Here is a 16,354-nt window from a genome sequence, read left to right as displayed (position 1 = left end):
TGGTGGCTCGATATTACCCAGCAGGTCTACAGGGGAAAGTTGTGGCAATCTGCTCTCGTAAAGATTACAGCCTAGAAGACCCTATGGGGCAATTCTGCCCTGTCACATAGGGTCGATATGAATTGAAATTGACTTGATGGCACCTAACAACAACAACAGTTTCCAATTATATCAAGTGATCATGTTTTTACTATAATAGATCAGTGTAGTTGCTTGAATACATGTCATGACTGCAGAGCTGAATCTGCTAGTATAGGTTTAGCGTCATATAATAGGAACAGTAGTGTTTTAAACAAGATAGTTTACTTTTTCTCTCATGCATAAGTTGTTTCGAGGTAGAGGGTCCAGCACTGGCATGGATGGATGGTCCATAAAATCCTCATGAACCCAGGCTCCTTCCAGTTCACAGCTTTTGATTAGATGACCTTCAGACTTGTGATCTGGCTCCTGGAGCTCCAACCATCACATCCAAATTGCAGAAAGCAGATTATGGAGAAGGACCCGTGCCATCCCTTTGAAGAGACTTCCTAAAATTGCACAGTGTACTTCTGCCTGCATCTTAGAGGTCAAAACTTAGTCATGTCACCACATCTTGCTGTACAAGTCTAGGGCGAAAAACCTTTTAGCTGGGCGGCAGTGTGCCCAACTTAAAATCAGGGTTCTTGTTACTAAGAAGGAAGGGTAATTGGCTATTAGAAGACAGCTGGCAGTGTCTGGCACAGCTACAAGTTACATATTAGCTGAAAGGGCTACAACTAATTAAACTGCGGAGGTACTGTGGTAGAATTCTGACCTTCCACGCAGGAGACTCAGGTTTGATTCTCATCCAGTGCATCTGATGTGCATCCACCAGCCATCTGTCAGTGGAGGCTTGCGTGTTGCTGTGAGACTGAGCAGGTTTCAGCAGAGCTTCCAGACTAAGATGGACTAGGACAAGAGGCCTGGCAATCCACTTCTGAAAATCAGCCAATGAAAACTGTGTATCACAATGGTTCAGTTCACAACTGATCATGGCGATGACACAGGACCAGGCAGCATCTCATCCCTTTCTGCTTGGAGTTACCATGAGTGGAAGGCCAACTTGATGGCAGCCAACAACAATTAACATGTTGGCTCATGTTAAGAACCTTAAATCTTTCCGAATTGCTATCCTCAGCAATTTTTTTTAATTAAATGATTGTTGAGTTAGATTGCTATTCTAATCACATGTGTTTTGTAACACTCCATCTATACATCTATCCCTCCATCTCTCCATCTCTCTGTCTATTACACTTGTAGTTGCAGCTTTCTTATGTGCATTTGTCTCCACCACCTGACTCTGAGCTCCCTGAGATGCTGTTGACCTAGCAGAGTGCACACCATTCATTTCATTAATTTATTCAGCTAACATTTATTGGACACCATGATCACCTGACATCATCTAGGTGCTAGGGATACAGTAACAACAGAGAAAGCTTACATTCTAGTGGGGGAGATAAACTATGGACAAATATATAAAGAAAAATTAAGCAATAAAATTAATATCCCTGAACTGCAATGATCCAAGAAATTAGAGATTACTCTTTGCATTGACTTTGTGTACACTAAATTGCATGAAGTGTAACCAGGTTTCTGTATTACAGTATTTTTCTTTCTTTCTTTTTTTTGCTTGTGCTTTAGGTGAAAGTTTACAGCTCAAGTGAATTTCTTATTCAAAAATTTATACACATATTGTTTTGTGGCATTGGTTTCAGTCCCCACAGTGTGACAGCACACTCCCCCTTTTAACCCCGGTCTCCCTGTGTCCATTTGACGAGTTCTTGTCCCTTCCTGCCTTCTCCTCCTGCTTTTAGACAGTAGCTGCCCATTTGGTCTCGTATATTTGAGTCAGCTAAGAAGCACGTTCCTCATGTGTATTATTTTTTGTTTTATAGGCCTGTTTAATCTTTGACATTACTGTGTTTTTCAAGGGAATTATGTAATAGTAGTCCATTGATTTTTCTACTTTTAACAAAGTAGCTTTTAATTAGTATTTTTTTCTCCAAATGTAGAAAAGTGGTTATCGAAAGTATCTTCAAATCTCAACTAGATATGTAGTTTTACAAATTTTACTTAAATTATTTCTAATGATAAAAATATTACTAGGAAAAATCTATTGTCAATCAACAAAGCTTTCTTCGAATACCACATGAATAAGCTCATATCATAATTCATTACATGAAAAAGTACCTATTTGAATGTATTTGTGTGTTGGGGGGGGTGTGATTTCAGGATTCACAGCTGGTGATAGAAGCTTATAAATCAGGGTTTGAGCCTCCCGGAGACATCGAATTTGAGGATTACGCTCAGCCAATGAAGCGCACTGTGTCAGATAACAGCCTTTCCAATTCCAGAGGAGAAAGCAAACAAGAGCACAAACCTGGTGGCAAATCCAAAGGAAAGTTATGGCCGTTCATCAAAAAAAATAAGGTACTGATGGTGGACCCAGTGTAAAATGAGTTTTATGTAAAGTGTGGAAATTTTTGCTTTTTTAGTCTTAAAAAAGTAAGATTTTAAAGCTTCAGTTCCAGAATGCAAAAAGCTAGTGTACTATTTTATTTTAAAACAATATTTCTCTTTGGTGGTGGTATCCTTGCGATGGCCATTTGTTTTATTTCCAATGCATTATCACTTGTCCTGTGTCATGCGCACTAACAGATTAATGACCTTTCAGCTGTTTCTCATCCCTCCTTACACTCCTAAGTCTCCTAGACTGCTGGTTACCTCGGCTGGGAAAGGGAACATTGCACAGAATTTTAATAACAGTTTATCAGCACATCTAATTGAGTTGCTACCATGGATTAATAATTGGGTTTTGAATTCATGTTAACATGTGTATCCATCAACATTTTCGTTTTCTTTTTATAGTGTGATACATAGGTGCATGACAGCATTAACCTGGGGACATAAAATAGGATCAAGACAACACTACAGCGTTAACCTTAGAATATATTCATATTTAATTTGAAAAGACTGTCTTGCTGTTTTCACCTTAGCATTTAAGGTCTTTCATTTCCTCCCATCAAGCTATGTTAGTTTAGGTAGTTTAGAAATATTTATTTACCCTTCTGGCTCAAACTGATTTGGAGTAACTAATTAGAACTGTAGTTTGCATGTGAAAGTCTGCATGAGCTTCTTGTCAAATATTTCTTGCTATTCTTCTGTTGCATTACTTACTAAAATTCCCACTTTCATCCTACTCTTCATTTAACATATCCTACATGTTTTCTTTTGGACCATGGCCTAAATATTTGATTGTGTTTTATTTGCTTTGAATTTCAAATATTATTTGATGCTTATTTTTGTTTTGTGTCTTCTTGTTTCTGATTTTTACTCTATCACTGCTCCATCTCTCACATGTAGCTTATGTCCCTTTTAACATCCCCCCATCAGCCTCCCCCTCCTCCCCCTGCCTCTGCCTCACCCTCTGCTGTTCCCAACGGCCCCCAGTCTCCCAAGCAGCAAAAGGAACCCCTCTCCCATCGCTTCAACGAGTTCATGACCTCCAAACCCAAAATCCACTGCTTCAGGAGCCTAAAGCGTGGGGTAAGTTCTGCTCTGGAATCCTGTCTCTCGCGTGCTTTTGTTGCATGTTTTGTTCTGCATAACTTATTTTGTTTGTGAATGAATCCATTGTGTTTTCCCATAACATAAAAAAAAAGAACCTATGATTCATTATAGCTAAAAAGAAAGAATGAGGAGGAAAGAAAGAAGCAAGGAGGATGGATGGAAGGAAAAAGAGAGAAAGCAAGCTAGCCCAGAGTTCTTTTTGTCTCTAGTACATTTTTGGAAAGACTTTTTCCCACTTCCCCTTTATAACATCTAAGTCATTAATATTTACTTTGATTTTACCAATAAAAGAAACTTAGATTCAGTTTCTAAAACTAGTAACATATGAAAAATTGGAAGCCAATTATTTGCTTAATAATTACTAAAACATTGTGAGTGTAATAAAGATACTTCTTTTTGAGCTATGCCTCAGGGCTGTAAGGGGAAATGTCATACATAAGTCACAGTGGTTTCACTGGCTATTTTGGTGAAATTGTAAGATGTTAATAAAATATCTGGTGACTGGAAAAGGCCTAATGCAGTATTTATTTTTAAAGAGTGAAATAATAATAGCAGCTGACATTTATTGAGTGCTTATTATGTGCCAGACTCTGTTCTACATGCTCATGTACTTTTATTCGACCACCCTATGAAGCCTAGGTACTAATAGTTCCTTATTTTACTAATAAGGAAATTGAGGCATAGAAATGTTAAGGATGTGCCTAAGATCGAGCTAAGAAGATGAAGAGCCAGGATTTAAATCCAGGGAGTCTGCTTACAGAGTCTGAGATTCTGTGACACCCACAGGGAAAGTCTGTTATAACATGGTTGACCCATAAATAGATGTTCTTAAGACTCATGTTTGCCATTCTAATTAAGATTGGATGTGTTTAAGTCACAGGGTTTGATGGAATTGATCCAGCAACCCAATGTAGATGCCATTTCGGTTTACAGAAAAAAAATTGAAATAAAATAATTTATAGCCTCCTAAATAAATCGAAATGGTCAGTCTAGTCTAAGTCTTCCCAAAATACTTTTTTTTATAATGAATAATGAATGTGGCCATTCAGAGTGAACAAATATTTAGTGCATAACACATCTAGTAAGGTTTCTCATCTTTTCCCGTGGGAGTCACAAGACAGTTGTAATGAGATGCTTTCTTGTACAAACACAGTTTTTACTTTTCTCCTTGATCTCCAGTCAACTCATAGTTGGGTTACTTCTTTCCATATAGTGCCCGATAGTTATCACTAAAATCAGAGCTAGATGTCAGCCTTTAGGTTACAAAGCAGCATAAGCAGGTAAAGTCAAGTGCAGTATTAGTCCTAAACTAAAAATTTCTAAGTTTTGTTTTCTCAAGCGTCAGCTAACACATTGTCATAGGAAGAGATCTCAAGCCATAACTCATTAGCTACATGAGAAGTGCCCTCAGATTTGACATCAGCAACTGGTCATGAGGAAATGACTAGCAGTTGTCACTGTTGAGATGACGCTGAAAGTTTTATGCAAAGAATACAGTTGGTGGGCATTGATGGATGAAATTATCTTATTTTAGGTTACCCAGCATTTCAGGATAAGGATTAGAATTTTAATTTTCTAAATATTTTAAGAGAACCATTGTTAGAAGTCAGAGTATGACTTCAGACATGAGTGATGGATTGCACTGAGCTCTGTTATTAGGCCTTGCTGAGGAAACTGCAGCTTCCTGGTTCAGTGATGCTGGCTTTTATAACTCTCCATCCATCTGCACTCCAGTTGTTCATCAAAGAATTTCTAACATAAGACTAGGGTGTTTTTGCTAGACTATAAAGTTTTCTATTAACTATAAATCAGTTAACCCATCTCTGCCATTTCTGAAACCTTTACCAAGCATTCATTTATTATTTTTGTAATGAATATCTCTGTATCTGTCTTTTGGAATCTCATCTCAAAGTATATTGAATATTTATGATTGTTTACCATTTGTTTATGTATTTATTCCATTCTTCCTGTCAACACTGCAAAGTCTGTTGGTTGCAGATGGTTTCTGAATCTGTGTTTCATGGTGTTCTCTAAATATTTAAGACCGAAGAATGTCAGTATTGATAAGTGTAAGAAAAAGATGGCTAGAAAAAAATATAATACTGAAGAACAAAAACCAGTGAAATGGAAAGCTGCTTATTTTGATGATTTAAATGAAAACTCTTTTTTACCATAATTAGCAAAATGAATTTCATTTCTTAGTCCTCACATCCATGTTTAGCAAACCTCTGTTTAAAAGATTTCCTAAATGGTGAGTGTGTTTTGCTGAGGGTAAACACACACAAGCATACTAGAAGCATCAGTAAATAGAAAAATGTTTTGCTTCCATCATTTTTGGTCAATCTGTTCTTATTTAGGGTCAAATTTAATGTTCCTCTCTTCAGGAGATAGCAGTTTAAAAAATGGAGAAAAGAAAAAAGAAAGGGGAAATACATCATAGAAGTAAAATTAGGAAGTTCAAAAAACAAATCTAAAGTTTGGGGAAATAAATTTGATTTTAAAACAATCTCAATGTGAGAGGTATGTGGTTTTTAGGATCCATGACTAAAATGATACAGTCATTGCTACCATTTGGTTAGTTCTGCTTTTAAACTTAAGACTATTGTGCCAAAGGTAATTTAGTTAGGAAAATCATCCTAGGAGAATAACAACTCTATCATTTTAATATGTCTTTTAATTTATCATGTTTTGCAGCTTTCCAATCCAGATTTCAATAATTTGTTTCTGTCATCAGAATGTATAAATCCTGTACCAATATCTCTTAGCATAACTGATTTTGTTTCTAAATGCTTAAACAGGATAAGTGCGTTTTCATTGGAAGCCATGGATACTTGTAACAATTTTATTTCATCAAACATCTTTAATGATTGGTATGCCACGTGAGCATTAGTAATTATTTCATCTTTATGTAAATCAAAGAAAAATGAAACTAGATTGTATGTTCTTAATTTGCAATCTGCAAGTTGTAATTTTATTGCCTTAAATTAAGGTTTCTTTTTCTGGTCTGAGCAAGGGGCTTCTAAATCTAAAATATCATCATATTTTTTTCCATATTTTAGAGTTAATTATATGGAAAAGTACCAAAAAGATTGATCAAGAGATCTTGAAAATTCTTACCAATTGTTTGTCAAATGTTACTATCTTATGGTTAATTTAATATTATTTATTTTATCTTGTTTTCTTGCTGATTATTGGCAGACTCAGTCTTTCTGTTTTCACAAAGAACTCATGAAGAGGACAATAGGGAAACCCACGTATGCCTTTGAGGCTAGGGACTATGTTGTAAGTTTACCTGTGATGGCCAGGTCATACAGTCACGGCACAGCCACTAACCCCATTGACCACCAAGACTGGGGACCCAAATGCACCCTGCTGTGCTTCTACACAAGAAATGAAATTCTTAATTGAAAGGACTGTATACAGGAAAAAGTCTGATGTATATATTCAACCCCAGGTTACTTCCTCTGAAAAACTTGCATGAAAAAGGAAACCAAACTTCTGAATAACGTCAGTGAACTAAGCTTGGGTTTTTTTTCCCTTTTCATTCTAGTTCTGGTAAAATCTTTAAAGGGATTGTGACTGCTGTCTGAGAAGATGTCACTGGGTCTGTGTATGATTTTATGGCAGAATTTCACCCATAAAACACAGCTGCAGAGTGTGGTCACAGGAGAATGACACTCTTACAAACTGCAGTTGTATAGCACAATCCGTGTTTGGAACAAATGGATCCATAAAGGATTTATGTGCATAAAGCTTGGAGAACAAACAAACCAACGAAGCATGAGCAATTTCATACAAATGATTTTCCATAGACCTTAAATATATATGCTTATATATTCTTATTGTCCCCTTTCTTTGTATTTGAGGTTAGTGCCTGTGACTGTCCAATAACACATGGACTTGCTGGCTCTGTGTTCCCTCATGTGTTATTGACGCTTGTGGCTCCCAAGGCTCTTTAATTGTCGCCTGAAACTGACAGCTTTTTAGTTCTTCAGGTGTCTAGCAATGCACTTAATGAAGCCATTAAAATTATTCTTTTAGCACATGATTAGGTTTCTAATTTTAAACCATCTAATTGGCTGGCTTACAGCTTAAAACTGAAAACCAATTTATAATGGTTAAGCAGAGTACTGTATACCGTGATGGTGCTTCCTGTTGATGATCAGCCACTGCCCACTTCAAAAAATTGAATTTGTCTTAGAATTCAGAACTTCCCATTTCTATTGAAATCTTTCTTTCAATCCTAATGACTATGAAGTGGTAATATTCCTGAGCTATAGTTTGATGTTAGAATTCTGGTTCTGGAGTATTCACAGAAGAGTGTATGACCTCAGGTAACTGAAGAAGCTGAACAGAGAGCAAACAGTGTTATCTAGTTCAGATGTTAATTCTTCAGATTAGCCATGTTTAGACAATAGTGTGGGAGAAAACATTTGTATAGGTAGTGTGCTTGGTAGGAAGACATTTGGAAGGTTTTCTGCTGTGCACCATAAGTGTTGTCTGTACGTACAAAGGACTCAAATTGTGATGAACAGATCTATGCTAAAGTTCACAGGAAGGCTCCAGTCGTTAATGCAGACTGCCTACATCTGAAGAGTCACGGGCGTGACTGTATGTGCCTTTCTTTCAAAAGTTTTATCTTGTTATTTCTTTCCTTAAAAGTCTCTTCTTTCCATACAAGGACAATTTCTTTTAAAATTGAATGCCTGTTTACAAAGAAGTGCTGACTTTGATTTAATCTTAAGTTAAGAATTTGATTTTTTAAGCCTAGTTAAGGAATTTTAAGGAGAGTTAGTGGCACAGTGGTTAAAGTGCTCGTCTGCTAATCTAAAGGTCTTCGGTTCAAAGCCACCAGCCGCTCCTCGGGAGAAAGATGGGGTAATCCACTTCCCTAAAAATTTACAGCCTTGGAGACCCTATGGGGCAGTTCTACTCTGTCCTGTAGGATGGCTGTGAATCACTCTATGCAGTGGGTTTGAGTTTTTTTGTTTGTTTTTAAGGCGTTTTAACCCTCCCCACCCCCTCAATTTAAAGCAGTGAGTACTTTCTCTGGTACTTTGTCTCAAAAATACCTTTTGAATGGATCCTACCAGCAGTTGCCTTAACTTTCTAGGCTTGATAACAACAGCTAAGTAAGTATCATGCACTGAGCTCTTAAAATACTGCATTATAGGCATAGAACAGGATTCTCTTGTTAATGAAGAATTGAATATTTCTTTTCCCAATTTTGAGATGTCCTGTAAGCTCTGTTTTGGGGCCAGTAATCACTGTATCTCTCTGCAAATCTCCAGGCCCAGCAGGATTGCAGCTTGCTGAGGCGTGATAATTATCAGGAATTCCGTAGTCAGGAGCATCCCTTGGTAGTTGAAAGAGTTGGCTACCAGTTTCCTAAAGGTAACTTTCAAGAGCAGCAACTCCTGCCAATTCCCCCCAAAAGATCTGTAATCCCTGTGGATATGGCTCAGTGTTAAATAGAAAACCTCTGAAGACCCCCACAGAGCAGGCAGGATGTGGTGCGTGGTGCTGTGAGCCCACCAGTGGGACAGAGCATGGTCTTTCTGCCTCTAGCCCGACGCTGAGAGGCTTTCTGAGCTGAGACATTTCTTAGAGCAGCTTGTGATCCTTGGTTACCCCTTCAGTCTGAGAGTTTTGCCTTAATGCCTTTAAGAAATGCAATGTTCATATTTATTAAATTTCTTTATGATAAAAATGTTACATATATGTTGTGGAAGAAATTGGTGTTCAGACTTTTTTAGTCTCTGTAAAACTTTCCTTGGGAAATTTGGTGAATAAAAAAAGCTATATGATTATTTTTGTCATTTATACTCATTTTATGCCACCGCCTGCAAACTTAACTTTAGTTTACACCCAGGCTGACATGACCAAAGACAAAATTGTAACCAAAAACTCTCCTTTTCTATCTTTATCTTTGCTCTGGCAATGTGACAGCTAAAGAAAGGTTTTGGTAGGGATCAGCCTCTCTGTGAACTTTTGCACAGATTCGCTACAAGCCATTTTCACGAATCAACAGGTGAACTTGTGTTATGTTAATACAGTGGAACTGATGAAGTTCCTTTTCTTCTGATGTGCTGTTGTTTTCTCTCTCTCCTCTTTTTTTTTTTTTTTTCCTGTTACCCCTTCAATTTTTACGTGAAGCTTTCTCTCAAGCTGGTAAGCACAATTATTCCATGCATGTCCTGAGTCTAATCAGGTTTTTCTGTATGTGTTTTGTGGGTGCTGTGCCAGTGAACCTATCTTCAAAATTAACTGTTGCTTTGTGCTTCTCTTGTGTGTGCTTTTATTGGCATTTCTTTATTAAACCTTCTGAATACAAAGGTTTGGATTCTAATAGAGGTGATCATAATCTTTTAAAGTTGCTAAGAAAATTAACACTTAACGCATAATTTTGGTTTTCTTTATAATATTGGGGCTTTAAGAGGATGGCAAAAGTTGATAAACTGTTCATATAAATGTAAACATAAGTATTAAATGTTGTAGAGTTTATTTATTGGATCATTTTGTATAAAAATAAATTTCATAATTGAAAGCTGCTCCTCCCTGAGAGCCACAAGAGTAGATGGAAAAAGCTGGGACCCTGAGGGAGACACGCAGGGATGATGCCAGCCTGTGGTGGCCCCTCAGGCTTAAGGCAGCCTTTGAGAACTGAAAAATAAACAGCTAGTTTTTCAGGTGGTACATAAATATGTTTGTGCCTTGTGAATGGTTAATTTAAGAAGCCACAAGATGATTTTGTGGACAGTGAAGAGAGCCTCCTAAGCCTTTCAGAATTATTTACTTAGTGACCTGTGTTGTTTTATTTAACTTTATTGCCCTAGTGAACATTCAAACTAATAATTACATTTATTAAAAGAAACTCTTAACCAACATAACCCATAACAATACTTCAAATATGTATAAGTTACATAATATTTTCAAATTCCACAGCTGATATCCTAAAATAATGGACAATGGTAATCTGTGACAATTTAACCAGGAATAAGATCAGCACTTTCTGCACTGCTGTTGATAATTTAGGATAGTATTTTATGGTTATCCTTATATATACATTTATATGTATGTACATGTACATTTACATATATACACATACATGGGCATGTATATAATACTTTTTCAACCTGGTTCAGTGTTTGGCAACTGGCTCAACCCTAAACAAAAAGGATATTTTATTAAACATTTCTTAGACTAAATAAAATCCTGAGAAGTGTCCTTGATTAAAGTCTTTTTAAGAAGGAAAGAGATCTAGACACTTAAATGAATTTAGTTCATCAGCAGTATTAATTTGGGAGAAATTGGCTCAGTTAACTTGGAGTTTTTCTCAGATGCCAGGGTTTCTTAATTACCCTTTGTTCTTTTGCTGGGGTGCTAGCAGCAAGAAGTGATATTATTAAGACAGTCTTTCTGTTTGAAATACATTTTACCAACTTGTATTGAATTGTTGTTTTGTACCATTACTTTGAAGCAAATAAAGATGTGCAGTGTTGCACAAAAAATGGCTTGGGTGTAAAAATGATAAAATCACAAGAGACATTTGTGCTATTTGGTTAGAGTTGGCCAGGAACAAGGGTTTGGCTCCATTAACATGTAAAATAAGATCCTCTTACATAGCAAAGTCACGTAAAATATGTGTGTGTGATGCCTTCTTTCAATAGCAGTGCCACCTGGTATGGCTGGTCTCTTTGTAAACTAGGCAGCTCCAAAGATTTCAGAAAATATATTTTGACTCAAAGCTAGAAATAAAAATTCCTTCATAGGTCAGAGTATTGTTTAAAAGCATTCAAGCTTCAAAAGGCTAATTGGATGAAATGAACTTTTAAGGTCCCTCTGGAAACATCAAGTTTCTTTGGCTTGAAAAGCAGCTGTTGACCTGAATCTCCAAAGGGGATGTGAAGTTTTGTATGAGGCAATTACTGAGATTAGTTTTTAAATAACAACACAGAAGCATCTATTAAAAGAGACCTAATTGTTTTAGTTGTTGTATTTTTGTTGTTGTTTAGGGTATCTATTTATAAGTCATAAGTACAGTGTGTTTTACTTACAGATTTCTTTGCAGCATTTATATACCAATGTACATCTTTCACCTGTTCATAGTCTAGACCTGCCCTGTCCAATACGGTAGCCACTAGCTACATGTGGCTACTTAAATTTTAATTAAATAAATTTTAAAATTCAGTCCCACAGTTGGACCAGCCACATTTTAAGTACTCAATGGCCATCTGTGGCTAATGGCTACTGTATTGGACGCTGCAGATATAGAACATTTCCATCATTGCAGAAAGTTCTATTGGACTCACAGCCAATTAGATGAAGCCTTGAGAAAGCTTCTAATCCAACCCCACCCATCAGGACAGAAGCATAAGAAGGGGAAGTTGCCAGCTACTTAGTATCAGAGCTCCACAGCCTCACTCAGGGCCCTACACATAGTAAGCTTATTGACCACTTACTAGGTTTCCTGACTTCTGAAGCAGTGTTTCTCACACTGTTTTGTTGTATTCCTGCTTAAAAAAAAAAAAAAAAAACTCCGTTCTAGAAAACATGCTGGTCTGCTGCTATAAGTAAATTCAGCATGAGAACAAATTTTTTTTTCCAAGCTCAATGATTGAATTGAGGAAAAGCAAATTATTAAGCTTTCAAATATTTTAACACTCTAGTATATGGATAAGAAAAAAAGTCTTATTTTTATACTGACGATTAGTGTTGCTTCATCTTACTTTCAGAGTCTAATTAAATTTCCTTGGTTTAGCATTAGGGAAAAGTCACTTCCATTCTGGTTCACCCAAATCTTATCTCTTCCCACTCAACACACACACACAACCAGAGAGTCAAAGCCGCTCAGTTAGTGCATCTGATGGAAGAGTCTTTGAGAACATTGATGGAAAGGTCTTTGTGTGGCCTTTGTGGTAAACTATTTGCTGAATCACACACTTCCCAGCACAGCAGCCTGGCATTTTAACATAATCAGCCTAGGAACTTCAGTCACAAGCTTTCGTGTGAGCTACTTGGCAAACTCAACTTGATTTGGGAATTACATTATCCCAGCCCCTTCCTTTCCACCCACTCCAAGCCAGTCTTGCCCTTGTTTTAAAAGAATTGAGGTTTTAAAATAAAATCTCTTTTGTAAATTCCCTGGCTTATCGCTGGTTATTGAATAAATTTATCTTTCTCTATGAAAATAGTCCCCTTTAAGTAAAAGCACTTGGCCACAACTTAGCCACAGCTTTCTAACAAGTAAGCACATGTATAAGTCTGGAAACTGTTGATCTTTTCTACTTAAATCACATGCACAAAGGAAAGATAACACTTGTTTTTTAAAGGGAATCAAGATACCAATATACATCTACAGAGAGATTACGAACAGCTGAGATTGATTTCATACACTGGGGGAAACTGATTTTTGAGGGCAGGGAGAGCATTCTATATGAATTCTTTAAGGCTACCCTAAAGCTAATGAGCTAGCCAAGTGTCAAAAAGAAGTGGTCAGACTCTTACAGGGAAGAGTGCATGGGGGAGGAGGATACATTTTTTAAATATCCTTTTCACCCACACTGTCTGTGGAATGTGATGTCCCATATGTCAGTTCGCGGGTGTGGAAATTTTGGCCTCAGCCTTGTGTGAAGAGATGGGAAGGAATACTCAGACCAGGGAAAAAAGCAATGCCTGAGACATGAAACAGTTGATGGGGGACTTATCACTGGTTTGTATTAAGGAAACATAAACTTCCTTATATTAAGGAGGCAAAAACTTTAGTGTTTACCACAGACACTAATGGTAACACTTGGTAATAAAATGAAGTCTCTGTCTCAAAATGTTTTTAGTTGATAGTCACTGGAATCAGAAGTATTTCTTCTTCCCTCTCCTTCCTGTAGCATTGCTCCTTGCCTTTTCAGAGGCATTTTGGGCTAGCATCAATGGAATACGAAATGGTTTGTGGGACTTTTGCAGTTTGCATGCATTGGTTTTGCATTTCACCTGGGTATGGTGGGAAAGAGCTTAATTTATTTCATGAAAACCTGTGCAGACTTCTGCAACCACCTGATGTCAGGGGTGTCTTTCCTGCAGGCTTTACTCAGTATTTTTTCTTTTTTTTTTTTGAAGGAGTACTTTAGGGCTTTCTAGCTTCTCATTTATATTTGCATCTGCAGGGTGCAACACCAGAGGATTTCAGCAACCTGCCACCTGAGCAGAGAAGGAAAAAGCTACAGCAGAAAGTCGATGAATTAAATAAAGAAATCCAAAAGGAGATGGATCAAAGGTAGAGTGGATCGATATGCCTTATTAAGAAATTCATTTCAATTTGGAAATACGGTAAATCATAAATCCTAAAGTAGATTTAAAAGTGAGTATTTGAGCAGTGTGTTTTGTCACAGATATTCTACTAGATTGCTTTATTATAGATTGGGAGATTCCCTTTTACAAATAGATTTTATTCTGAGTTTTGAGAGCAAAATACATGTAGTTATCTCTTCTATCACGAGTGTATAGGTGAGTGTTTTCGTACAAAAGAGGAAAAGAGAGGTGGCATGACTCTCACCCCCTCCCTTGCCCCATATCCCAGCTTTGGGTTAAAAATTTGTTTGTCTTTCTATTTGAATATAAATAAAAATCAGCCTTCATATAGGTTTTTAAGTCTTCCTTTCTTTTTATACAGTGTATGATGGTGTCTAGAAAACAAATCACAACATGTCTTCATGTACACACCACCAGCCATTAGAGGTGTAAATGTTTACTTGCTCTCAAGAAGAGTCTGTACTAGGCTTCCACCTCAAGGGTTCCCAGTTTTCTGAGCTGTTTTGTAAGTTTGACCTTTGGGATGGTAGGTTGGTGCACATGCAAAAATAAAAGTAAAAAATGATTCAATATCTCTTCTCATTTGGGCATTCCTCCCCACATTTACACCCTGTAATACTTTCACATCATTTAACCCTTTGCCATCGAGTCGATTCTGACTCATAGTGACCCTATAGGACAGAGTAGAACTGCCCCCATAGGGTTTCCAAGGAGCAGCTGGTGGATTTGAACTGCCAACCTTTTGGTTAGCAGCCTGAGCTCTTAACCACTACACCACTAGGGCTCCTCACATCATTTAGGGGATATTAATTGCTTCCCACCTTACATGTTCTCACTGAGTAAAATTGGTGAGTCATTCATTTATTTGAGATTTGAACTTAAATGATAACTTGAGGTTTTATGCTCTATAAATAGGCTAAATGATGATCTTCTATACAGTTTAGTTACATTGATGCTGGGGTTAAAATTTGGTTATGCACTTTGGTTTAAGTACAAAGAAAAGGTATGTTTTATTCTTTATGCCTGGTAGAGCAATTACTAACAGGTCATTTTATAACATAGTTACAGTTTTAAAAAAACCAATAACACTATATTTAGCTTTGTCCTCATTTTGCATTAGAAATATACTTCATAAAGTGAAAATTTTATCTTTGTACTTTTTATTCCATGGGTGACCAAATATAAAGAGGGTTAATATGTTATAAACCTCATGTTGTTTAATAAGATAGCAGGTGATTTCCTACAGGCGTACAATGTTATGACTCAAGTATCTGAAATGATATCTTATAGGTTGTTGACAGACTTAAAACATCTACTCTTTCTCTCTAATTGTCCAATACCATGTAGAAAGTTTTCTCTGCCACTTGGGTCATGGCCATGGAACCTGGTTAACCTGTTAACCTCTGTGGCAACCTCTTGTAGAGCAAGATTAGGGGGTTGGCAGTCCAGGTGGAGCCAGGGCTCAAGTGGAGGGTTGGCCTCAGAGGGTAGCTGACAGCTCATCAGGGTTAACAGAGGGGAGACAGTATATATCAAATTATCATTTAAGTTCAAATCTCAAAGCAAATCATGGCCAACCATTCACTCAACAACCATTTATCAAGCATTATACAACGTGCAAGGAAATATTCTAGGCACTAAGGGTAAAGCAATGAACAAAGCATACAAAAACCCCTGCTTTCATGAAGTTTACATTTTTGTGCAGGGGAAACAGAAAATAAATAAAAAGGTTTTGAGCAGAGAAGTGACACAAGCACGAAAGATTTTTAAAATAACCCATCCAAAAAGGCAAGAAGGAAGAGAAAAGAAAAATATATAGAATAGGCAGGACAAATCAAAAGCAAAAAGTAGGAAGGTAGGTTTAAAAGCCCCCAGTGCTCCTGACAGCCTGGCTTCAAATCTAGCTTTTTAACTTACTATTGGGGATTTTGTAAAAGTTCCTTAACCTCTTGGTACCTCAGTTTCCTCATCTTTAAAAGGGGCTATTATGTCCTGTTTGTGTGAGGATTAAATGAGTCAACGTTATATAAGTAAAGCGCTTAGAACAGTGCCTGGCACATGAGTGTTTATAAATCAGTATGTTAAAGGTAAACTGACTACATGTTCCGATTAAAAAATAAAAATTCTCAGACTGGATACAAATAGAAAATCTGCCAGTATGCGATCTCCGAGAAATACATGTGACTCATAAGGTACAGAAAAGTCGAAAGTAAAAGAATGAAGAAAATAGACTGTGCAAATGGTGACCAAAAGAAAACTGGAGTGGTTGTGTTCATACCAGACAAGACTGACTTCCAGACCCAAAAAAAAAACCTACTCAAATGAAAAGGATCAACTTCCTACATTTTAAATCTCTACGTCCACAATAGCATACATTCAAAATATAGAAAAGTAGAAATTGACAGACATATAAGAAGTACAAATACGTCATTGTAGTGGGGGATTTTTTTTTTTTTTTTTT

General features: G+C 36.9%; 1 protein-coding gene across 1 annotated transcript in view; it reads left to right on the top strand.

Moving 5' to 3' along the window:
- FNBP1 (formin binding protein 1) overlaps window positions 1-16,354 on the top strand; it is a 142,000-nt gene that overhangs the window by 115,209 nt on the left and 10,437 nt on the right. Inside the window, exons 9-12 of the mRNA XM_023730620.1 lie at window positions 2,251-2,448; window positions 3,382-3,564; window positions 9,745-9,759; window positions 13,749-13,858. Coding sequence (XP_023586388.1) covers window positions 2,251-2,448; window positions 3,382-3,564; window positions 9,745-9,759; window positions 13,749-13,858 — 506 coding nt within the window. The remainder of the gene's footprint in view (window positions 1-2,250; window positions 2,449-3,381; window positions 3,565-9,744; window positions 9,760-13,748; window positions 13,859-16,354) is intronic.

This window comes from Trichechus manatus, unplaced genomic scaffold, assembly GCF_000243295.1.
Source record: "Trichechus manatus latirostris isolate Lorelei unplaced genomic scaffold, TriManLat1.0 scaffold00038, whole genome shotgun sequence".
Taxonomy (NCBI): Eukaryota; Metazoa; Chordata; class Mammalia; order Sirenia; family Trichechidae; genus Trichechus; species Trichechus manatus.
This window is presented reverse-complemented; position numbering and strand designations above follow the sequence as displayed.